Source organism: Anopheles arabiensis, chromosome 2 (assembly GCF_016920715.1).
Source record: "Anopheles arabiensis isolate DONGOLA chromosome 2, AaraD3, whole genome shotgun sequence".
NCBI lineage: Eukaryota > Metazoa > Arthropoda > Insecta > Diptera > Culicidae > Anopheles > Anopheles arabiensis.
Genome location: NC_053517.1, coordinates 55,146,363 through 55,171,623, shown reverse-complemented (window position 1 = coordinate 55,171,623; position 25,261 = coordinate 55,146,363). Strand labels below are relative to the sequence as shown.

At 40.4% G+C, this 25,261-nt stretch overlaps 4 protein-coding genes across 4 annotated transcripts in view; 2 read left to right on the top strand and 2 right to left on the bottom strand.

Annotated features, from left to right (window-relative positions):
- LOC120893907 overlaps positions 1 to 25,261 on the top strand; it is a 113,098-nt gene that overhangs the window by 16,850 nt on the left and 70,987 nt on the right. The window contains exons 3-4 of the mRNA XM_040296112.1: positions 1,005 to 1,222; positions 13,154 to 13,289. Coding sequence (XP_040152046.1) covers positions 1,005 to 1,222; positions 13,154 to 13,289 — 354 coding nt within the window. The remainder of the gene's footprint in view (positions 1 to 1,004; positions 1,223 to 13,153; positions 13,290 to 25,261) is intronic.
- Positions 9,995 to 12,845, bottom strand: LOC120893905 (alkaline phosphatase-like). The gene is made up of 3 exons (XM_040296110.1): positions 11,966 to 12,845; positions 11,723 to 11,903; positions 9,995 to 10,691 (listed from the first exon to the last, which is right to left on the bottom strand). Exons 1-3 carry the CDS (start codon positions 12,842 to 12,844, stop codon positions 10,057 to 10,059), a joined length of 1,695 nt encoding a protein of 564 aa, XP_040152044.1. The 5' UTR covers position 12,845; the 3' UTR covers positions 9,995 to 10,056.
- LOC120893906 (V-type proton ATPase subunit d-like) lies at positions 18,749 to 19,972 on the top strand. The gene has a single exon (XM_040296111.1). It carries the CDS (start codon positions 18,857 to 18,859, stop codon positions 19,898 to 19,900), a length of 1,044 nt encoding a protein of 347 aa, XP_040152045.1. The 5' UTR covers positions 18,749 to 18,856; the 3' UTR covers positions 19,901 to 19,972.
- On the bottom strand, positions 20,498 to 25,260 carry LOC120893904. Its single transcript, XM_040296106.1, has 7 exons — positions 25,062 to 25,260; positions 24,816 to 24,973; positions 23,680 to 23,748; positions 23,318 to 23,416; positions 22,994 to 23,154; positions 22,734 to 22,848; positions 20,498 to 22,670 (listed from the first exon to the last, which is right to left on the bottom strand). The coding sequence occupies exons 1-7, from the start codon at positions 25,153 to 25,155 to the stop codon at positions 21,318 to 21,320; spliced, it is 2,049 nt and encodes a 682-aa protein (XP_040152040.1). The 5' UTR covers positions 25,156 to 25,260; the 3' UTR covers positions 20,498 to 21,317.

Below are 25,261 nucleotides of genomic sequence, written 5' to 3'. Positions count from 1 at the left end.
ATTTGCCCTAATCGACAAATAGCGTAAAGCATGGGAGCTACATTTGAAGCGAAAAAATGCAAAGCAATTTTCAAATTGAAGATTCCATCACTCTGCTTTATGCATTGTCATTGAACAAACGAGATGGATAATAGGAATCGCTTCAGAAAACCCCAAAAAATCTCGTTTCATGAAATGGTTACTATCAGAGCCCAAGATCGGGCATTGTAGATGCTAAGAACCAAGAATCAATTCACCCCAAACCGAATGCTGCTGCTTACAACACACAAAGCACCCCGAAGATGGATAGATAGAGCAGCTGGCAGTGTGGCAGCGTGCGGCAGCGAAGAGAAGCTTACAAGAAAGCGAACAGAATGATGGAGAAAGTAACGAACAACAGTCCATAGAAGGTTTGTGGCTCCGGACGCACGCAACGCGCGATGGTGTGATGATCGAACCAATCTCCTTCCCATGGGTAAAGCGAGAAATCAAAGTGAACTTTTACTCCAAATAAAGAAATCAAATTTCATCGAAGAAAAATGCGCTCCACCCGAAAATCCGTGGAATCCGATAAACTTCTTGTCAATAGGCTTTTTCCTTTTCGGTCACAGATCCTTTCGCCACGCTGTTACGCTGCGTACGTTGCGGTAGCGTGCCGTGTCGGGATATTTATATCCCTGGAGATGTTTTTTTTACTTTGCTGTAGAGTTTACGTGTCGCACCCTACCCTTGGCCGGAATGACGTGTCCGCACATGCAACACACAGCCGTTCCTTGGGGCTAAATTCTTGATGGCTTAGAAGATGGCGTGAAGAGCTTTGGAAAAGATTGCACCAGCATTAACACTCTTCCCATCGTTGGCCAGGGATGGGAATATAAATTTCAATTCCATTGATCCGTTGATTTCAGTTCGATTTTCACGTCATTTAGTGGAAGGACTCTGTTGCCAATAATGGAAAAGCATGTTGTCTGAACTTTCTTATTAATGTGAGTTTATCAATCGATTATTTTTGTTTTCCCTTTCAGCTTCAGTAGCCAGCACGGGATTGAGGAATCTCTCATTGTCCATCAAACCACCGTGGGTGAGACGTGGTCAGGAGGCACAGCTACACTGTCAGTATGAGATGGAAGGCACACCGCTCTACTCCGTCAAATGGTACCGAGGCACACTGGAGTTCTACCGATATTCACCGTTCGAAAATCCACCAGCAAAAATCTTTCCATTTACTGGTATTAAAGTAGATGTGAGTATGCAATTCTCTATTATTGTATAGGATCCTGCACAAAAGAGATGTCCTTTTTTAATCAAAAATATAGATTTTGGATAAGCATGTATAGTGTTTAGCATTTGGTGAGACTTTGGTTTTGTGATGGTATAGTTACAAAAAGATTTTTGATATTGTCTGTTCACGTTAAGTGTTCCTGTCTATTTAAGCAATTATTATCAGTCTGAAAATGCACACACACAACATTTATTTTCTTAACCAGCTGCCCACCGATATTCACAGTGAGTGTGACTTTAAAAATCAATAGCTTCGTACACAAAAAGTTTGTTTTTCGCATCCAGCGATTCGACAGTGAATCTGAATGCAACAACCAAACCCCGTATTTATAACCGGTAGTTAACACATCGCTTCATATTTATTTATTATTACCCAACTTTGCCTTGCCTGCGACTACATAAATTGTTTTATAGCCTATTTATTCGTCTTCTTTAGCGCAATAACCGTTGTCGGTCAAGGTCTGCCCATATTACCACTAATGGACTTACAAATTACCTATAGCAGGTTAGTCAGTCCTACGTATGTGAGCTCGGTTCATACGGGGCTTGAACTCGTGACGGGCGCGTTTATCAAATCGAGCGATTTGACGAGTGTACCACGAGTGTGGAAATTATAGTAACATAATATCGAATCCATATTTGTTATATTATAGTACATACGTTTTTGATGTAGTATATATTACTCAATTTTCAGCGGCTGTATCTGGGAAAGTAATAACAATACCATAATCAACAATACCAATTATAATAACAATAACGGTCCAACATAAAACCTTTCTATTGGCAAAAAGTTAATCATACTATGTACCAGTAGTTAGCTAGTTTGTTATCAACAGCCATTATCCCAGTTGTTAAAATGTTGAGCTAATGTTTTCAGTCATTTTTATCTTATTTTTATACCATTGTACAACTTATCGTTAAAAATCTCGTAATTTCGGTGCAGGTATATTGCTTTGGGATGACATCTCACGTCATCGGGATGTGCTTGTTCATCAGTGAAAGCCAGTTTTTGATAAAGCTGGTTGAAAGCTCCACTGCTTCAAGGCGCTTTACGCTTTAACCTCTTAACCCCGGAATGGTAGTTAACGAGGCATCGTTCAGCAGCAATTAAGTGCTGAAAATGAACGATAAAGCCCACAATCCAAAAGATCTCACATTGGTCTCTTGCAGTTGTAATTCCGTAAACATGAACACTGGGGGTGCGAAGATATTGCGAAATGAGAACGACGTGTTTGAGTTGTTCTCACTTCATGTTGTGTACGTTGCGAATGGTTCAGCTGCTTTCACAGGCATACCAAAGAGTTTGAAGAGATCCCCCATCCAGGATACGCCAGGTCGTCATTGCTGCGACCACTGAGTAAGCGAAACACTGAGTAGCATTTGACGCTTCCGGAAGCTACTCGACCATGCTTTTAGCGTCCGTGGGAGGCGATGGGAGTGCTTAATAAAAGTGATTTTCTTTTCAACCAAGATAAGATGAAACGAAACATAAGGCTTTCTATCATACGCATCGCACGGTTGATGCTGGAAAACTTGCATTCACTGTACGCTCTTGTGGATTTGTCTGCAAAAAGTCACATCAAATTACTCGTAACCCGAATCCCGTCGCTGCAAACGACTCGCTCTGACACTGTGTATTTCTCACAATGTAGATTTGTTGTTGGTTGTACAGAAAAGAGGGAGGTTTGCATAGAATGCCAAAGGACACATTTCAGGTCTGGTGTCTGGCATACCAGTGGGCATAGTGTTGAATCTGGGCCATTCCAGTACATGCGAGCGGTGTATGAGCGATCCGTTGATGTGTGGATTTTATTTGCTTTGTTTTCTTAAAGGAAGCCAACTGAGAAGGCATTTATCTTCAACAATGGCGTTTATTGCGCGCACATAATCCGCCCTGGTAGATCACTTCCTGTTTTGAAGTGGTATGAGGTATGAGTAGTTCTTATCTGAAGCGTTTGTTTTAAATTCTTTCATGTGGCCAATTCGCGACGAAGTAGTGTATTGTTCCATTGGGAAGAAACTTATAATCCATAAGCACACTCTTCCCATTGACAGTTTGTATTCTTTTAATGACCTCAAATCTTTATATGTGTTTATGTATGGCGTAAGCACAATGCGATGTGTCCTTTGCTTACCAACTAAGCGTATAACTTACAAATATTTAGCGTGTAAGCTTCGAGAAAAAAACTAAGTTAAAGTTTATAAAATGAATAGTTATTAATATTAATATTTAATCACACCTTGCTTAATACAAGCACTATACTCCACGCATGTAACATTGTATTACTGGCAAAGTTTCCTAATTGTGTGCATCTGGACTATCGTTTAGCTAATTTTTCCATATGCCATAAACATTTGCTATTAAAATTTTTTCTTGATGATCGTGTTTATTTTATTTACTGCTAAACATGAAAGTTGCGAGATGAAGGTAGAATATGTGACACGGCAAGGATTAAATCTCTCACATGCAGACGTATTGCCGTTCAAAACGATATGCTGTCACCATGTTTGAGCGCTTCCATTTCATCTTCTCCTTTCTGAAACGTCTCGTACTCATACGGTTAACTCTTAAAAACGGTTAACGCTGTTTCCTGTTTTCTTAAAGACCTGTCTGTATCAACGTGATATTGCTTATCCAAAGCGTTCCGCACACGGATAGGTGAGTGGAAGCGAAGGAAGGCGTGAAGATAAAATGTCACCCCGTGTGCATGACGTTAATTAGTTTATATTTCAAGACGCCGATGTACGGTTTCTACGTCTAACGGTTTCTGACTCAGAGGGGGGGTTTCCCTTTTTGGTTTCCCTACCAACGCTTAACCGTGATTATCTGCAAGCCGTAAGGCAAACAACCACACATACACACATACATATACATACATCCATACAGAGTCGTTACTGAACTCGATCGATACACTCCAGTGTATATGAAGTGGTAAGAGCGTGAAAGGAGCAAAATTTATGCCCCATTGACTGTCAAAAAGGTTAACTAAATCAAGACTTTTCTTGTGAGGATGACAAAAGAGCACTTCTGTTGAAGAAAAAAAAAAGAAGAAAAAAACAATATCTTCAAACGGACATACCAACGCACGTTGGTCGATAGAAGATAGGATGGATTTGACTGATAACAAGCTATTACAACGAAAACTCTTGGGATTGAGCATGCTTGAGAAAGGTGAAAGGTTGATTCAACAATAAAAGTTAGCATCCTTTTTAAGGGCAGTAGACGTAGATTGTGATAGTTTGACTTTTCATTCGACCATAAACCGGCTCGCTGTTATTTGAAGTGCTTCAAGAAGTTTAATGTTTCTCATTTGTCAACAAACCGCCTAAGTATACAGCATCGATAGTGATTATAGTATTATGATTGGTAACAATCATGGTCCATCATCCTGTAATTGATTGATTCTTTCTTGGACTTGAGAAACATTTCAATGTTGAATAAAGGATCTAAAAAGCTTTTTTTAGTTCAAGTTTATCGGTTGTAATTTAATATAAATTTGATGTATCACTTACTACCAGATAATGTGTGGAAGATTCAGAAATGTTTATTCTACTGATATTGTTGAAAAATATACCTTATCATTAGGGAAAGATTCCTACAAAATTCACCACGGTGATCAGAATGAAAACACAGACACACTTCAACACGATGGTAAAGATGTTTGCTCTTTTAATACCCCGAATGGTACAGATTGTTATCATTTTAACTTTAATGTCTGTTTCCCGCTATGTGTTCGTAATTGCAGCAGATTAACTTTGCTCTTACATACCATCCCTTAAACAAAGGAGCAAAAAACAACAACAAAACCCATCGTTTTGTTTCGTTTCTCTCCGTGACCAAGACACAACTAAAAGGATCGACTGCTGTCGTAAAGAATTAACCATAACAATTACATTTAATATCTTACCACCTACTGCTTTCACTTCTTCGGTATTGCATTACCGCCTTACAACCGAGGTCGGATTCATCAGATAGATGAGTACGTAAAGGGGCTAGCAGACTGCTTCACTCCTGACCACAAGCTCAGGGCTTACCGATGCACATGGTCGAGTTAGTCGTGATTGCCTTTCTTAGTGAGTGTGATGTTGCTTCCTATCTTTCCGACACTTCCTACGGGTGACTGTTTCAGCGCAAATTGGTTGGCTGATGACAGTAGTGGCGGTGTCATAAAACCCGGAAGATAATCACGTGACCATTAGAGCAATACGCGCAAACACTTGCAGCGAGATTTTCTAGACTCTAGTTAGCTACTTGCAGCAACTCCCTGCAGTAGAAATGTCTTAAATGTCTCTTGCACCGGGAAAATCTGCACTTATCGGGGGCACTTTTAACTGTTATGGTTATTGCTCTAGCGGCAGAAGAGTTGAAGGAAGAATCTTTCCTCTGACAGTGACAGGTGACAGGGGATACAGATTTCAAGCGTCAAGAAATAATGAGCCTCCTGCTTGCTCGGCCAGCTCTGGACGGTTGGCGTTGGGGGTCTATCGATGCGGTTGTTTAATCTTCTCTCTGGTCGGCCAGAGCGCACCCCAGGACATAGCGGCACCTAATGAGCGCCTAATTAATCAACCAAACGTGTCTCGCAAGCTGGTATGGGAACCATCTGTATCGGGCGCTTGCTGTGGTTCGTTTTACCGCATCGGAACGTCTTATCATGATCAAGGTTGAAGGTTGCTATCGAAGATTGTTGTTCCGTGCGGTTCATCAGCACTTCAACAAAACAATTAGTTCCACTCGGTGAAGCACATTACACGGTATGGCCATGGAGCACACTCACAACATTTCCCGTCAGTGGCAGCATTTCGGGCGGCCAAATCAAGACGGCCCGAATGCCAGATCGCCTTTATTACCTGTAATGGTCACGCACATGCTGCTCAGGCAAGGATGCTGTTTCACAGACAGTGAAATGTTATAGACAGTGCAGTATTAGAGCAGCAGTATGAATCAATTTGCATATCTAATCAAGAAATGAGCTTTGCCGGACATTCAGACAGCTCTGGATTATCTCTCGCTTCACAGTTCGGTTGTTACCGTTTCGACAGGAAGGTAGTGTCCTGTCCTAACTGAACATATGGTGTGCGTGTGATGAACTAAAGGAAGGTCCTTGCATCGGATCGCGGTTTCACGGCCACCTCAAATAATGACCATTCGTCTTTGTCCTCGCAGCGACAATACAGGCGGTTTAAATTAATCTGTGAAACGTCATACGACGATGCGCTTGGAACCGCTTTTGAAGCTAGCCGTTGATTACTGTCCACGGTTATCATGTCGTGTAAACCAACGCAAAGCAAACAGTGTTTCTTCCCTTGCCTGGCAATGCTTCGTTACCGGGGGCACCCAATAGTACGCTGTATTTCTAAGGCGTGCTGGAGTCTTGTGTAAATAATGGCAAATGATTGCGGCGTATTGCGCGTTGCCATCGAACGTAATTCTGACCGGTCCCTCTAGCTAAGGATTTAGGGATTAGACAATTTCTATGCTACCAGTGCATGAATTTGATAGGGCAAAACTGTGAGCAACCGAACAAGATTTAAATAGTGCAGATGTGTGATTTTGTGTGAAGTTATTTCATTATACATTTGCTCAAAGGTTTGGTATCAATTATTCGCCTATTTGCATAATCACTCGTTGAACGTACAAGACCAACAATGCAGACCATATAGGAAGAAACATCAATGCTACTGTTGTTGGTGTCTATAATGTGAAGAAAATTCTATCATAACAAATGCAGCACACACATAAGACAGCAGTTTATTAAAGGCAGAAGATTAGAATCCTGGTGTGACGATGGAATGTATAGATGGCTTCGGTCCTATATTTTAACGGTTAGAAGAACGGGCCAATGATTGTAATGCTGTTCGATTCCTCGCTTTGTAGCATTGAAGGAATGGCAATCGTCGGAGAATTTAGTTTAATTAAATGAAAATTCCTCTCTTCGCCTCTTGAGTGATTTCCAATCTCATGTTCAGCTTCCTACCATTTCGATATAATATTTTCAAGTTTACATACATACATACAGCCCAACATAATCATTTACCAAAACATGAACGATAAGTATGGTGTTGTATAAACAGTAATTTAGCACACTACTTTGGCAATTTACTACTACTTACCTACTATTGAACACGGTTTCTGAAACAACCATCAGATTTTTGAATTTGCTTGTTTTACATTTTATTAGTTACACGTTTTGAGACCACCAAATTTTATTTTTAAATTATTACATTTTTAGTCATGAAAAGGTAGGGGTTCTCAATCGCAAAGGAAAATAAAAATAAAGGAATAGTAATACCACCTTCAGTGCTTTTATGGTTTTATTTTACAAAGATGATTTTCTGTTTTACTTTTCGACTTACGATTCTGGAGCCTTTCAAATTTCGAGCGTCGGTCACCGATAATTTTTGATAAGAAACGTTAATGATGATACCCACTCAAAAGGGTTGCTTTGGGTCTGTACTGATAAAAGGTGGTTACGAAAATAAGTGAAAGAAGAAACACAATTTTAATTACATAAAAAGAAATCAACAGCTACGATGAATCCGAATTGGACAAAAAAAAAAGGTTAGCGCTATGACTACCCGTCAAAAGCGCCATATCGAGGCAGATGGATTATGTTGTGGAAAAAATCTAAATCAAACCGGATCAGCTCATGCCCGGGAGTTTTTGCATCTAGAGATTTTTTGTTGTCGTTGGACGTTTGGGTTCTAGCTTGTCTTGTGGTGGGGATCAGACTGCAAAACGACAGCATGCAGCATCTTCGTTTTATTCGCTGATGGCTTTATTTTAATTAAGATCATTAATTATGATTTTTAATATCAAACTTGTGCCCAAGAAATCGCAGAAACCATGGCTATATTGGTGGTATAGTACTGGTGGAGTAGAACGCAAAATCGAGGGTCGTGTTTGAACGCCAGTCGTCACCCTGGCGTGAACCGATGGGCAAAAGGGATAAAAGAAGTCGCTTAAGGGTGTCAAGAATGAACCTCTCCCTTTCGTGCCTTGGATGATTTGTCGAAAGTCTTACGAAGTTGTTCGAGTGCAAGTAATTGATCTTCTGCTTGCTCTTGATGGGAACGCTCAAGAGCCCTAGGACAAGTCAGGCACAATTTCGTCTTTGCTAGTTGTATGGAAATATGGGTGGTAATGTTGAAATATTAATTTGTTTATTTTTTAATTACTTCTGTTGACATTTTCCAGCGTATATAATGAATAAATGTCATCACTAACATGTATAAATTATGATTAATTAAATATTAGGATAAACAATAGTGGGAATCATATTTCGTTAGTCATCTTTTGCTTTTTATTACGCAGAGAATGATACAGCATACAAAGTCGTAAAATAAATGTTAATGTAATTTATTTAAATTATTACTTAATTGCGTTGATTGTTAATTTTGTTGCATTATGACATTTATGCGTTTTTTTTACTTTCCTGTCGAATATAAGCATTTTAGTCTACTGGAGGATATGATTTTTATAGCTTACCTGTGCTATGTTCACTATTCTAAAGGTGGAGTTGGTCACGAAGTAATGCCTCTTCCAAGCAATCGTTGTAAATCAGTTTCTCAGCTCAAACGCGAACACCAAAAAGACGGACGAACCCCGTAAGTGATCATTTTTATAAGACCAATCTTTTGCTTCATGCTGTGTTTGAAAGTAACGAAACATAGTCGAGTAAAAGCTGCACAAATGGCACAGCAATCTGCACGTATCGTGTACGGATTTGAAACGATGAACAGCAAAACTTCTGACACGTGCAGCATGATGGATAGAGAATACAGAGAATATGCGGGCGGCGTGCGGAATTTCATTCGGATTAGCGGTCAGTTGTTAGAGGGAACACACGGTTCGTCTAATGGGATGCTATACACATCTCCCAAACCGCCACCGTTCGGCGGGGGAATGGGAATGTCCATTTGTATTAGTGAATTCCAAGTTTCCTTTCGTGCGCTTTCTTGCAATAGTCTAGAAACAACATACCTTGAAGGTGTGTGCTCGATCACGGTCTCGCACGAAAGTATTTAGCGAAGGTGCCGTGCGAATCGATTGATTGCACCGAGCGGAGGTACTTCATTAGGTGATTCTAATTTCACTCTGCGAGAAGGAAAGTAACACGGGGTGGTAAATATCCTACTGTCGCCTTGCCCTAGCATCCCTCGCGCTCTGAAGCATTAAGGGGTGTAGGCGAAGGCAGTTGGAGCTGAGAAAAAGTTTTTGATTAATTACGGTTTCCGAAGGCCTACAGGTGCTCCGGTTGTGGGCGCAGGAGAAACAGCCTGGAATCGATTACCGACCGCGTTGTTGCATGAAAATAGCAAAATGGCACACTGGAATAGAAAGTTTGTGCTACGGTCCGTTTGGATCGGGGAAAGCTGTACGAGAAACGAAAAAATAACTTCAAGCATGGAACAAAGCGATAGGATAGGCACAATCAAATATTAAAAGGTTCAAATTGTCTTCCATGCTTCCATCCCCGGAATAGGTGGATGCTAGGTCCGATAATGATACCAAAAAAACACGAACACAAAAGTTTGCAAAATAAAAAGCGAAAAGTGTCGTTTGTTATCGTAAAAGTTGTGTTTTTTGTTTATTGTTTGTTTCACTCGAGGAGTTTTCTGTTTGCATATAGTACAACTGCGACTTGCAAAAGGAGACTCATCGGGATTCGGTTGTAAATAATGTCCTAATGCATGTTTTGCAAGCCGTTTCAATCAATTTATTTCCCTTTACTTCAAGTAATTTTGGTTTTTTGCTTGTATTGCTCATCTTTACCATTTATTCGAATTTTGATTTTACACTAACAACAACGTTTTTGTGCGGATGTATACAATCACCATAAGCATTGCAAGTAGTTGTGCTAAGCCTCGTATGGGTGTTGCTGTGCCTCCACGCAGCCGTTCACGACAAGCGTCCGATTGGTGGAATGTATCCGGGCCTAGACAGGCAGCAAACAAGAGCCCGTGTCCGATGACGTGCTGCTCGTACAGTCCACTAAAAATATGTGCCCACGGACCCTTGGCAAATACGGCCACATCGTCTCCACCGTGGGTTTCATCCTCGTAGGGAACAGCGGCCGGATATGTAAAGTCGGGGTCGTGGAATCGGTCTCGCATCTCGTCGGGATTCCTGCGGCCCCCATTTTCATAGAAATGATCCGCATAACTTGGTCCGTTCGCGTAAGCTAGCGTGAAGAACGGCATCCGGTCGAAGCGAGAAAAATCTCCGGTCGAGAGGATATCGTTACCCCTCACCGGATATCCTCCGATCGTGAATGTATGCGAGTGATCGGCTGTCACCAGTACCAGTGTTTCCTGGACGCTTTCATCCAGCTGTCGAACAGCACTCTCGACGGCTCGATGTAGCTCTACTGTCTCATCCAATGCTAGCTTTGCCAAATTATCATGATGAGCGTGATCAATTCGTCCACCTATTATCCGAGGAAAAAAAAGGCAAAAAGGCAAAGAATCGGTAACCCCAAGAACTATGAACAAGCATATCATCTGCTGGTAGCAAGTGAAGCACTACAATGAGCGATCGAATCGTTAGGACTTTGACGCAACTGACGTGATATCACTTCTAAAACAATACCACAGTACTAACTTCCTGCAGCACGTACTGACGAGGCTGGTGGTACATGACGCTGGTGGTTTGAAAAATTGAATCACTGCACCATTGCGAACCTCGTTTACAAGAAAGGGTGGATTTTGTAGAAGTTGATGTGGTGAGGATTTGTGTGGGAACTAGTTAGGGATGAATTCTGCATCAATCACGTCAACACGTCATCGTTCTCCACTGTGAGTGATGGGAACCAGTTGAGCACGTAAATGGGCGAGACGGAAATGAAGCGCCGTGAGGATTTTGAGCAACGCGGCCGAATGGAAATGTTCAAATGGTTGAAAGCCAAATTCTCGGATAAGCGTAGGCCATCAAGGAAATTGGCTATTCTAGATGCAAAATGTAATGTCAAACAGGGCTACGACTATTTAGTATGAATGCTTGTAAAAGGTTTTAAAGCTCTGCACTGTATGCCGCCTTGGTTTTTGGCCGGTTCCAGTCGTCAACTCGCACGACTAAACAACATGCCCGTCAAGGGTTCAAGTCTCGAGTGGACCGTGCCTACATACGTAGGACTGAATATTTTGGTATGGATAAATCAATAAGTCCACTGAAAGTCAAGCCCACAAGAGGTACAGACATGCCTTGACCGAAAACAGTTGTTGTGCAAAAAGAAAAAGAATGTTTTTTTGAAGAAGTTTTTTTTTGTCGACTTACGTGGAAATTCGACGCATAAATAGTGCATCTCGGGAACAACCGTTTTATCATAAAAGATATGAGAAATTCTATCAAATATTGTTGTTTTATCAGGTATCAAGAGGCAGTTGGCAGTTTAACATTATGTTACTTCTAAAAATGCTTTAAATAATGTTTTGGCAATGAGAATCGACTGGCTGTACATACCTTCTACTAGTAGTACGTATCCACGGTCATTGCGTCGGAGAATTTCCAAAGCTTTAATTGTCATTTCCTGCAGCGATGGTTCACGTTGCGCATCTGCCAACATCCTATAAGACATGTGGTTTCCGCTAAACAAACCGAACAATCGATCCACCAGCTCGGGTTGGATAGCCATGAGTCCAGTCTGAGGAACATTCCGATGAGGTGATCAATTTTGCAGTGATTCTCATGGGCCCGTGCACTTACCCGGTCGTGAACAAAATGAGCCCGCAACTCACGAGCAACTGCATCGTTGATCCACTCATCGACGAGATTGCGACCATCAGTGCGTCTTCCCGGTTCGCCATTTCGGTCCAACGTTCCGGTTGGATAGAAATGTCTTGATCCACCTCCAAGGGCTACAGTAAGGTTCGTCCCGATGTCGCCGTGAACCAATTGCGTTGCAATGTCTACACAGCCCGGGGGTAATTCCGTATCATCTTCCCAGTATCGCGCCCCGGAGACGGCGTACGCAACGGCCGGCGTTGCATGGGTGATGCGTGTGTTTGTGACGATCCCTGTCGAGCGACCATCCTCCTGGGCGTACTTCAGTATCGATGTCAAACGGTTCGACTCCTGCAAGCTGAGTGGACAGTTTCTTAGCGGCACATGACCACTGACCCCGATAGTGCCATAATTGTTCTTCACTCCCGTCAGGATGGCGGCGGCCGTACAAGCAGAATCCGATACCTGGTAGTTAATGCAGTATGTCTTCGCGAGTCCCGTGTGGGGAAAGGTTTCGAACGAAAGTTCCAGTTCCTCGCCCCCCATGTACATGCGGGTGGCAGCGAGTGTTGGTATTGACAATCCATCGCCGAGAAAGATGATAACGTTTTTGGCCACGTTTATGTTTTGCTCGTTCAGTTCCAGTTGACGCCGTAGTCGGGCCTGTCCACTGGTCAACCAATATTCGCGGTCCTTTTCTCTGGTGGGAGCTGTTGGGGGTACCCAGTCAGGGTTATCCATCGGATGGGTTGGTCCCAAATTAGGGACCGTCACAAAGTTAGACAATGGGTTGGTGATCACACCATCCACCGTGACATGCACAGAAACCGTAATGACCAACAGCACACAAATGAGACCCATTATTACAATACCACAATCACGGCGTAACTGACACAAACTTCTTGACTCCGGGTGTTTGTGACTGCGGGTGCGTTAGCCAATTTCCGTCTCGTCCGCAACTAATTGAGTCTAATCCGATCCATCGAAAGATAAGATCGTGTGCTCTTATCTACATGTTGAATATGGGTTTAGATAGAATGATGGTATCTGTGTAAGAAAAGTGCACCCCAGTATAATATTGAACCCAAATATCTAAAATGCTTGATAATTCGTCGTTGCTTATCGATAAATGTCTTTAATTTCGTTTTTTCTTTCTTTTTCTATTCGTAGATGACCGTATCGAATGCAACACACGTCACGTTACGAAATGTGGGGTTTAATTTATCCGGTAATTTCACATGCGAAGTTACAGCGGATGCACCCTCATTCTACACGGGCGTTGCAACAAATGTGTTAACGGTAGTAGGTAAGTGGCTCTTGGTATTTATCGTATGAATTGATGGGGGGTTTAACATTTAACCGTATCTTGGATAACAAACTGCACAATTCTGTTCATCACGAAAAGGTAAAAGCTGAAGGATACAGATTATCTGCTACAAATCAATCTTTCAATTATCATTATCATATGATCGTGTTTGTACTTGTATAATTCCGTGTTAGTTTGTGAAGTAACCGAAGTAGTCAGTATACATTTAAGCGCAAATGGTAATATTTGGTTCAATCATGTTCACTTTGTCTCAGGAACGTTGTTAAAACATAGCATGTAGATGTTTTATAAATTATCAAAATAGTATTTTTAATGTTTTAATATACGGTTTGTGCCCGTGATACGCGGTTTATGCATTCCACAGGTATCCGCGTAAGTCGAATATCACGATTTTCAAATTATTTTGATACAATTTAGTACTTCTATACACTCTACCATTTATGTACTACCATTCATGTAGAAAATTACAGTATTTATGCGGTTTAAAAATTTCGACAAAAATAGCAATTTATTTTGCATTTGACAAATATTGCAACAAATTGTACTGATTTGTCACATAAAATGGCAAATTTAGAACATCGCATATCTCTGAATCTGCGTATATCAAGTACCGCGTAACTCAGGAACAGACTGTACCAATGAGACATGCGAGATTGGTAGCTGAATCAGATGAAACGAAATCTTTTAAAGATTGGGTGCAATTTTCCATGAAAAGCTATTCAGCTAGCTTTATTGGCCTTAGTTACATAGGATTATTACACTTTAAAATTTACTTTACATTTAAACTTTAAAATTCGAATTTATAAGACTACGGTTTTACAATGCGTCTATTTTTAGACAATCACTTCACTCGGTGGTAACTGAAATCGTAACAAATTTTTATGTTCAAAACAAAATCAAAATATGAGGGCCTTTCTTTAGCCGTTTTTCTCTGTTTCTAAACAAATATATCACACAGTTTCATTGCAAACATAAAAATAAATTAATATTCAATGGAAATGAACTCCTTGAAATGACCATAATTAGAATTCAACACATGCATAATCCATCCGACGGTATGATAAAGATGTGCGTAAGATGTGTTGTGGCAAATCTAACGGAATGCAGTCGGTAAATGGAGTCCCGAAGATTGTACAAGTAGCTTCAAATACCTTATCTCAATCCAAGTCCGATGTTGAAAACCGGAAAACTTTGTTGAAATTCGTTTAACACATGCTTTTGCTATAGGTTAAACATACTTTATTAACTACGAACTGAGCGCGTAACAAAAGAAACGCTACTTCTGCGCTAGATTCTTTTATAACCTCTCACTTTCTCGATTTTTTTGACAGTGATTGTCCCTATTCTTTACGTCTATGTCGCCCTCTATTTGACCGTCTGTCGTATTAGATTAAATGAACCATTGATTTTTATCAACAATTAGTAAAATGGTTGCTAGTACTCTCATGAGCAGAATTAACAGTGCTTTTCATTTAAAACTCAACACACCTAAAAATACATTCCAGCCTTCATTTTTAATCTGTTTTCGTACAAAGAATGTATTGATAGGATTTTTGTTTATTCCAAAAACGCTGTTAATTGTGTAAATCTTTCATTGTGATCAGTGTTCTGGGAAGATGGCGATAGTCTGTATCGTGTTTCTCACTGTTAAGTTAAGTTGCTCTGCAAACAGCGTGAAACGCATTCCAATTTTATTTATTTGTGAGCGCGATAGAGTGTACTGGAAGAAAAGAACCGCGGGATAACTTTTAATTGCATTCTTGGCTCATTTCTTGTTGTTCGATTGGGCATCTCTCTTTACCCATGGGATGCAGCTAGAGCGAGCGAATAATTGTATGAAATAGATCAGACAACAAAGTGTAGTTTAATTTCCTTAACATCGATTTATTTGAAGCACACCTTTACCGGACTTCCACTGGAGCAAAAGTTGGAGTGGCGTTTAATTGAAGAAGAAGGGAAATGACTGCAGAAATTCATTACTATCACATCTTTGACGAAGTGAGCATAAAGAAACAGTGTCTGAGTGTGAGTGTATGTTTGTTAGAAAGTGTGTGCGTTTGGAGCGACCAACCTGCAGCATATTTACTTTACGACTTGAAATGTTCCATTAATTAATTTCTCCCACGATCTACGCTTTCGTTCGTGCTAGAAGGATACCAGCAATGCTTCAATTTGAATGACTCGCATCTGGTCGGAGTTATACATTCTTAAACTGCCGAACAAGATGAAGAAAAAAAAGTCTTATGCTGTTACAGTCCATCTTTATCAACGATGCTTTTTCATGCTACATCATATAAGTTCGAAATGTAAAATCAGTGATGTTTAGTGTTGTAATGCAGAGAAAAAATATTTATACATTCAAATAAGCCTCACAAGTTACGTCTAGCCAAGGTATGTCTTGCGTATGATCGGCGATGGCATAACACAATGGAATATAACTTAGCTGGAAGATATTGGATCCATTTGTTGCCATCTTCAAATTGAAGAAACCATTTTTTTTTGCAAAAGATTGTCATGAACTGTATCTGCACTGCAGTGGAAGTCAGTAAGACGAAAAGAGAAAGTGGAAGGGCAGGCAAAACAGGGAGTGCATTTTCCTTACTTAATAAATTGCCTTCGTTTGGTGCAGGATTCGCAGACCGCGCAACCGGCATGGCTTTCCACAGTGCGAACGATTCAGATCTGAGTGATCATTTCGTTGACGTCGAGACCTGAACACCGGAACAGGAAGACACATCATTCATGAGATTCGTTCTAAAATAGCACGTACCGACACGGCTGCTCGGCTTACTTTGCCGACTGCCATCATATTTCATCGGGGATGGGATTTCATAAGGATTGGGCGATGCTTGCAGTGCTTCGAATGCATCCATCCAGCACTGACCGACGAACTGTTTCATCGTAAAATGATTTGATACGTTGACAGCGTCGGCGATAAGGGCGGAATCGGTCGTACATTTCAATTTATCGTTCACCGCTCGAACGATGGCAGAATTGCTCGGTTCTTGTAGCCTTGCCGGCTTTTCGACGTTGAAAGGCACAGAAAACGGCCGCGACACAAATGTATTTTTAATCGTCATCGTTAATTTATCCACAGCAGCATAATTGATTATCTTATACGTCCCGTGTTTTTCAGTAGTATCATAATTAGTTCGCATTAGCAGTACAGGGTGGTAGTTAATGAGAAAAGGAGTTCACCATTTTCAGGATTGTGTAGAGATTAACTATTGTTTAATTGACACTCTTCATCGTATAGTTATACATCAAATACAGCTGCAGTTGCACTAAAAAGTGGAACGCTTTTTAGTTGTCGCCGTGCGGCCAGACCAGGTGAAATATATAGCGAAATATCGAGAACAGTTAAAGCTTAAGGGTTGGGGGAGATACAACACCCGCTTTCGATAATAACTCAAAAAAAGTATCTTCTTAAGCGGAACATTTACAAATTGGAAGAAATGATGAACTTTTGACTTAAAATAAACGAAATGTTTGATATTGAAGTTCTTTGATGAATTTAGTGCGTTTTAGTACATGTTATTTGTATACATTTCATATCAGCTAGTTACTGTGATGCGTTAGCTGTCAGATATTTTATCGGTCACATAGTTCATCTCGCTGTATATTTCACCTCGTCAGACCGTACAGTCATGCTTTTTAGTTGAACGCGCGATAGTAGGCAGACAGCAGTTTTCGATAGTTCGATGCGATATCAGCTCGATAGTAGTTGTTTTCGAGAAATTTTAAAAAATCACATGGCCTATTGCAAAATTTTTAAAATCTTGGAAACATGGAAAAACGTGCCAACTAAAAATACAAATTCAATAGGTAACTCTCGATGAAACGTTTTTTTGATGGCGAATCTTTCCCCTTCCATTATCAAAAACGATTCGCGAACAGTTTTGCGTTTCCATTAGACGATTCTTCTGTAGATTCAAAAACGGCAATATTATAAACTTTTACACATTAACACTTGTTTTTACTGTATGGAAATCACTAAACACCTTTTAACGAATGTTGTCCCATGCGCAGGGATCGCAAACATAAGTTGAAATACCAAAGTACAAAGCTTTCTTTGCACCTGTCAAATGATTTAGCGCGTGGCCACGGACGTGACAAAATTTTGACAAAAATGTCAACTTTGTCAACATTGCTTGTCAACTGCAAAAAAGAGCTTTTCTCGTGGCCACACCAAAAACATACACAAGAACGACAAAAAGCTCCAACATCTGAATATGATCGATATTTTGTTTAAGAAGCACGAAATAGGTACTTAAATCAATTAGAATCGTGCATTTTAGCATTATTATCATAGCAATGGGTCACAACTGCGCCAAATAGCTGTTTGTTTACGCTTTTTAGCGAACGTCAAATTTTGTCACTTTTGTCAACTTTTGTCAACTTTATTTCCTGGCTGCTCCAGGTTACAAAATTTTGACAAAAGCTAAAAAAAGTGACAAAAGCTCACGTCGGTCAGCATATTGTCACTCTCATGGCCTTTCGCCTATTACAAGCAAAGATTCGTGCCATGCCTGCGGTGGATAGCAAAAATTGCACGAATAAGATTCGCCGAACTTTGCTCGATTTTCCGTTGCCATGGAAAACGATGATTTTGACAGGAGTTTTCAAGCAGAAATCGTTTCATCGAAACGCGGCTTATGACTACCATGCCGATGTTTCTTTATGTCACAGCTACTTCGTCACTTGGAAACAACACGACTATTGAGGTACCAACTACTAAACAAGCTAATTAAAAAGACCCAACCAGCGTGGTTATACACTTCACGTTCGGTAGTCTGCATCTTTTTAATCCGCACGCTCGACAATCCGCACCTCGACAATCAAAATGGTGAAATATGACTAAAAAGATAAATATTTTTCTATTATCTTTTTTTTATTGTTTACTATTTTTAATTACAATATAGTGGAGCTCTGATTGATATTAGACCTTTTGTGCCTTTTACACAATATACTGGATAAATTTAACAGTTTACACGTCATGATATAGATCATGTTTCAGCCATCGCGTTGGAGTGGAGTTCTTCTGCAGGGAAACGTTTTTTTTTCTATTATCTAAATTATATGCTTTCTTTGGACAATATTAAAATGTATATAATGTATGTATGTAATAATTACCTTTAAAAAAAACACATCAAAACCTCATTCGAAAATCCGCACTCAATGAAGCACCAATAATTTTTGCCATGTTTTTACAGTTAAAATTCTGTTTTCACCATTCGCAATCTAAATGACTTGAACAATCGATGTCATATTACTTGATACGTGATATGCATCAGCAAGGTAACAATAATTCATAATCGTAATCGATTGTCGTACAGCGAGTTGCGTAAACAGTAAATTTCGATTAGTTTGCTGCGTACACATGACATGGTTGATGTATCTAACTACATCCATGTGTGGAATAGAAAGTAGAAACAAAGTAGTTCAGTTTTTGCAGTGCAGCACTGTACAATGTTGCTTTGGGTTGAACATCGGTAGTAGTCGAAGTTATTTACTGCTAAGCAGGGCACATACCTTACCGATAAAATATGTCTGGTTGTTTATTCAATATTGACGGTGGATATCTGGAAGCTTTGTGCCGTGGTTTCAAATCTAGCATCTTGAAGCAGTCTGATTACTTGAATTTGATACAGTGTGAAACACTCGAAGATTTGAAGCTTCAACTGCAAAGCACTGAGTATGGACCGTTTTTAGCGAACGAAACGTCCCCAATTACGGTGTCTATAATCGACCAAAGGCTGCGTGAAACATTGGTTGTCGAATTCTCATATCTTCGGAATCAGGCGGTTCAGCCATTGGCGGAGTTTCTGGACTTTATCACATACAGTTACATGATCGATAACACGATCTTGCTCATTACGGGTATGTTGCACAAGCGTCCAGTGCTAGATGTAATCGCAATGTGCAACCCACTTGGCCTATTTGAACAAATGGAAGCTATTAATATGACATTAGCCCCCTCTGATCTGTACAATGCAATTCTGATCGATTCTCCGCTGGCTCCGTTTTTTGACAATTGTTGCTGGGAGCAGGATATGGATGAACTGAATATCGAAATTTTACGCAACACTCTGTATAAAACATATTTGGAGAAGTTCTACAACTTGTGCAAAGAAATTGGAGGAGCTACTGCAAATGTTATGTGTGAAATACTAGCATTTGAAGCGGATCGTCGTGCCATCATTATAACCATCAACGCACTTGGAACGGCACTCCCCAAAGAAGAGTATGTGCATCTTTATCCATGCTGTGGTCGTTTGTATCCAGAAGGTTTGTTGGCATTGGGACGCGCGTCTGATTACGAGCAAGTACGGTTGGTTGCCTCGCGTTATGCTGAGTATGGAACGCTGTTCGAAGACCTAAACAATCTCGATGGATGGTCCTTGGAAGACAAATTTTCCGGTTACGAAGCTAAGCTCCACGCGCGCAGCTTTATGCAGCAGTTTCATTTTGGTGTATTTTACTCATACCTAAAACTAAAAGAGCAAGAATTTCGTAACATTGTTTGGATAGCAGAATGTATCGTGCAGAATCAACGCAACAAGATAAGGAATTATATTTCTTTATTGTAAACATGTGAGATACACCATTAAAAACGTCATCGTGGAAATACATTCTATGTTCAAATATTTGTACTAATTTTATGTCGTCCCTGTAGTATTATCCCTGTGTCAATAATGTTACATATTTGCTCTATCGCTGCGTGCTTTTCATGTGTACTTTTTTCAGTTAATTTGATTCATATTTCATTGTGCCAGAAATGTGTTTCTTAATATTTCTGTATTTTTTTAACTATTTTGTTGTTTTTCGGTTTCCTGCTGATCATAATTTGTTTTTCTTTGTTTCTTTCAGCTAGCACGCCATACGTGTGTATATGTTCGGTAGTGCCATTTAATAAACTCACATTCACTTTCATTCAATTACATTGAATTTTGAGGTGAAAACGAGGGGCTGAAAAGTACAAACAATTGAACCTCGCCAGTCAAAAACTGCACAAGTGGTCCATGGGTGGTACCGGAAACGACAGCATTACAGCAGCTAACTTCCGCTCCATGGGTTAAAATTTTAAATCATGCTATGCATTGCATCCGACAACATCATTAAACTCTTGTTGTATTGTTCACTTTTGGGTGTATGCCATTTTTTTTAATGGTTGCAGCACTGCTGTCTTTCTTTTTTTTTTTTTTTGAGCTGGACGGTTTTTTACGTCACAGTTCAGGTATGCTTTGTTTTCTGTCCTTCCTGAGTGACCGCCGAATGTTGCCGCAAACAGTGCCACATGACCATTTGTTCGTACCGGTATTTATATTCAGAAGAAGGTGTAGACAAATATGGTGAGATGTATGCCTGTTTTCGTTTGCCAAGCCGTTAAAAGAATCATAGTAATTGGTGCGTTCGATGGACCTGGGTACAATTTGGTTGATGAATAGAAATACAAATACCATGGAATATAGTTTGATAAGCTTGCAAACAAAAACATTTTCATTGTACATGTTTTGTTAGGTTTTGTACTAGTACTAGTCTTTAGATAGAGAACCACCATATACGCTGTACAAACTCTCAGGTTTCTCACGCTGATGATGGCTTAGCAAGTGCTCCAACATGTACGTTAAGTAATTCACATGAACAGTGCTGCAGGGTGAAAAATGGAAAATTTCATCCTCAAGTGAATAATGATGTGATAAATGTGGTATGTATTGTGTATCATAAATGGTATGTGCGTGACGATAATATATATCTTCAGCAGTCAGGCTTTGCACAAAAGATTTTGAATTCTTTAGCACTCGGGTGTTCATTTTTGTATATTGCAGCAACGCTTTAAAGCACTAAAAAATCGTATCATTTCCCTTTGAAAACAACACTTCCTATGGCATACAATCATCGCTTAATAGCTGTAGAACCATGATAAATGTTTTTTGGGGAAATGTGCCTTGGCAAGATTGAAAGCAGATCGCCATATGTTTGAAATCCACTCAGTTTTTAGTTAAATCACTCGATGCGCGGGCATAGAGCCTCATGAAAATTGCGTGGATATATCAAACCTTGTTGATCTACGGCACGTTGTGCCAAATATGTGAGAAACGCATCACGAACGGTCTCATCCAAAGGGGTACCGATACCTGGTATTGGAGATATTTTGCATTTATATGTAATGCGCTGATCATCCGTTGGAACAAGAGGTATTTTACGCTGCACGCAGGCTATTTCGATTGGATCAGTCTGTGTATTCCCTTCACAGGCAATTGGCAACAGTGTATCCATGGAGGGTGTCGGTAAAATTGCACTCAGTTCTACACTTTCAGATTTTTCTTTTGTTTCTTCCGAGGGTTCTTCTATTGGCGGTGGTGCTACTAGACCTAGTATCATACTGTCCGAAATTTTAGCCTCAAGCAGATTTGCATCCACTTCGATTCCGCTTTCTCCAAAGATGCTAAATATTTCCTTCTGTTGTGGTTCATTGTCGTTGTCCTGTAAGGCACGCTTGAAGCTTTCACTTACAAAAAAGTTGTACAGCTCATTTATGTCTTTCACTTCCAGTTCACGGCTTTCCGCTTCTTTTAGAAATGACTGTAATTTTTCATGATCAGCGGGAGCAAGAAAATCTTCGTTTGAGTTAGATTTTTCCTCCAAGAAATTAGCTATCGAGCCTAATGAAAGCTCACACTCTCCGTCAATAATTGCCTGATCGATGGAGCAGACGACCTTCGAGAGGATTTCGTTTGTAATGAAAGCTGCAGAATGAGAGCTGACGCTCATCCTTGCCCGTAGTGTTACCGGTAGAGAGAAGCTAGATTTACGACGGTCGTGTGCAAAAGTGGCACTTGGATCCAATTCCAACGTGTCCTCGAAAATGTTTTCCATCGAATATGCTGATACGGAGTCGTCCGAGATAGAGGTAGAGGACTGCTCAACATAATTGAACGATTTGGAACGAGAGCAGTCTTGAGAGAACAGATACAACAATAACCATGGTGGGCCCATTTCCTTCAGCAGCTCATGCCGTTCTTGTTCCTTCAGTTTGTTGTATTCCTCTTCACTGATCGAGACCTTGAGTTCTTCTATTTGTTTCGAACGTTCACGCGTACGCTCTAGAGCAGCCTTGGACAGGGTGCTCTCACTGACCATCGAAATGGCCCCATCGCCACGAAGTCGCTTCAGCAAAACTATGACACTGTTAAAGTCTGGTGCCCTGCGGAGAGATTCATGTGCATCGGTGTCATCGCCGAAAAACTTAAAATCAGATTCCAGCCTCGAGGGAGCGACCGAAGGTTCCGAAAGTTGGTCGTTGTCGTCAGTGTTGATGTTGCCGGACAGAGCAAAATGATGCTGCTTGGTTTCATGCTGCAATCAAAAAGTTAAACAGACATCACAATACATGGAAAGGTCACCTAAGAAGCCTCTCACCTCTAGTGTGGAACGGTACTTGTCAATAATGGCATTTTTAAATGAAATTGTTGACAAAACTTTCGGAAGTGCGGGCGGCATCTGTTCCTCTTCCAATGCCCCAGTATCTTCGTCCCTGTGTGTGTTCATACATTCCACGAGACATTCCACAATGACAGTGTGAGCAAAGAGTTCGAGATACAGTTTCAGAAAGCAAGGTTTTGGGTAACAACGTTATTGCATACTACAGCTTTAATCACTGCAGTGGTACCATAACTTACAGAACTTTCCTTCCGTTGACAAACTTTTGCACGGAGCTGCAGTCCAAATCGGCCAGCGCAAGAAAGCACTCTCGGAACATCCAAAACGGCATCGACGCTGCACCTCCATCTGGATCTTCGGTTAGCATTTCACAGATCATTTCTGTGGTTTTCGTAAAGTTCTGGGAATTAGTTTGTGCGAAGGATGCGAATCATATAGACTTCAGAATTAGTGAAAATTGTGTGTGAAATAGTAACAGTCTCACGGTGAAGCGTAGATAATTAAATGAGAAGGGAGCTTCATTATCGTATCAACACCATTCGTAACCACCGACCGCTACTTACTTTACACAGTTGACCGATGAAAACGGCAATAATCTTCAGCCAATGGAGTTGGGACCAATTCAACATCCGAAGTAGTGACAGAACATTTAATAAGTCTTCCTTCCTCGGCGTGTTAGGAAAGTCCGGACGATTTCCAAGGTTGCATGAAGTTTATCCCAGATGTTCATAGAGTATATAGAAATATAATGTTAGAAAAATGATAAACAGTATTCAACACATCAACCGACAAACTGTATCGTTGTTGGACATGGACATATGAGATCAAAAACAACGAATACACATAAATGGTTTGGTGGATGTGTGTGTGTGTGCATTGAAATGTTTCGAGCTTACAAAATTACTAATAATACAACGTTTCTTACTTCCGGCAGACATAAACCTTCCCACTTCTCCAGAAGGATCTTCTTGTGTACGTAATAACCTTTCCCAAGCTGTGAAGAAGTTCTCAATGAAACGCCAGCCGGGCAATGGCAAACACACGGAAACGTGCAGCATGAAAAGAGAAAAGAAAAACGAATAATGTGAGAACCTTGTAGAAGATGATAAAACCCTGCAAGTATTCGAGTCCTGAGCTTGAGCTTTGCGAATGGGAAATAAACAGAAGAAACAAGTAAAGTGGTGCGATTTTGCATTTTGTTTGCATAGTGCTGTACATACTTCGACCAGCGTTGGCCAAGTATGCAGCGTAAATCGTTGTCAGAGAATTGTAATGAATTAGGGGTAGTCGTAGTATTTGTGAATCAACACACTTCTCTCACGGAAGTATGATCTCCACCACTTGCCTGTCTGGTAGAAATGCGAGGTGTGAAAACCTAGTGGAGCATGTTCCTGTCTGGAGTGCCTAAAAATTTAATCATGCATTTAATTTATTGCTATGCCACTATGTAAACCATGGCGGTAATGCACTGCAATCGAAACAGTATTTTAAAACTAGTTCATTATAGGGTTCAATTGAAATAAATGGCACTTTACGGAAGCTTTTCGTAACGAACAAATTTGATTTCCGGTAAAATTTTCGATTAAATAAATCAGGAATATGGACGCTCTGATGGCATCCATCAAGTGTATCAAAAGGATACACTAAGTAAGGCTTATGTTTGTTTTCGAAGTTGGTTTTATTTATACTCAAAAGAACTTGTGAGTTTCATGCATTTGGTTCCGGGTTGTATGTTGAATAGTTATTGTTTTCACTAAGTTAGTTACGTTTGTCTTGTGTGTTGACAAGAACAATGGTTCTTTCCAAAGTGTGTTACAAAGTGTCTTTAGCTGATAGCGTGTATTATAATTTGGTATGTATAGCAGATATGCTACAAGGTTGAATGCATGATTTAAAAACAAAGTTAATCTATTTCTAACTCATGCATAAATAATCACTTCAAAGTAAGGCAACTAGTTTACGATGCGCTTGAATTTTTACATTTTTTGTACACACGTAAGCGACCATTGAGCTAATTTTCATTAAACTGTCGATATGTATGAAATGGAAACACATGCTCACCTGATCAATTAATACTCGAACAATGCCAGTGGTTAGTTGCCTAAAGTGTCCTGCTGGTTCGTAGCGTGATTTAACCGGGGGCTGCACACTGAGTGCCAAACTACGGAAATATGCTGCCGACCACCGTAACAAATCAAACGGCTGCGTTCGTATTACCGCTGTAGGTGTAGGCCACAGACAAATACACACAAACATGTTAGGTTCCGTTTCTGGGCGGCAGTATAAAGAGAAAATATTTTAACAAACCTTTCGCATACTGCTTTAGGGTGATGTGAAAATTTTCAGGTATCACGATCTGCTCAGGACAGTAAATTTCTTGCAAAAGCACCATCTTCGCCATAGAGTAGAGGAAATAGCACTGTGAATGACCAACCGTACAGTTCTCCTATAACATACTGAAAACAAACAATGCTTTTGTGTTTTTCTTCTACGCAGCTGTGACTCTG

Excerpts from the sequence above, each read along its gene's own strand:
- LOC120893905 (XM_040296110.1), bottom strand. The coding sequence starts at position 12,844 with ATGGGTCTCATTTGTGTGCTGTTGGTCATTACGGTTTCTGTGCATGTC. Across the intron at positions 11,904-11,965 it reads CTCATTTTGTTCACGACCGG|ACTGGACTCATGGCTATCCA; the intron begins GTAAGTGCACGG and ends AATGTTCCTCAG. Across the intron at positions 10,692-11,722 it reads ATACGTACTACTAGTAGAAG|GTGGACGAATTGATCACGCT; the intron begins GTATGTACAGCC and ends CTCGGATAATAG.
- LOC120893906 (XM_040296111.1), top strand. The coding sequence starts at position 18,857 with ATGTCTGGTTGTTTATTCAATATTGACGGTGGATATCTGGAAGCTTTG.
- LOC120893904 (XM_040296106.1), bottom strand. The coding sequence starts at position 25,155 with ATGGCGAAGATGGTGCTTTTGCAAGAAATTTACTGTCCTGAGCAGATC. Across the intron at positions 23,155-23,317 it reads TCATCGGTCAACTGTGTAAA|AACTTTACGAAAACCACAGA; the intron begins GTAAGTAGCGGT and ends ACTAATTCCCAG. Across the intron at positions 22,671-22,733 it reads AGTACCGTTCCACACTAGAG|CATGAAACCAAGCAGCATCA; the intron begins GTGAGAGGCTTC and ends TTTTGATTGCAG.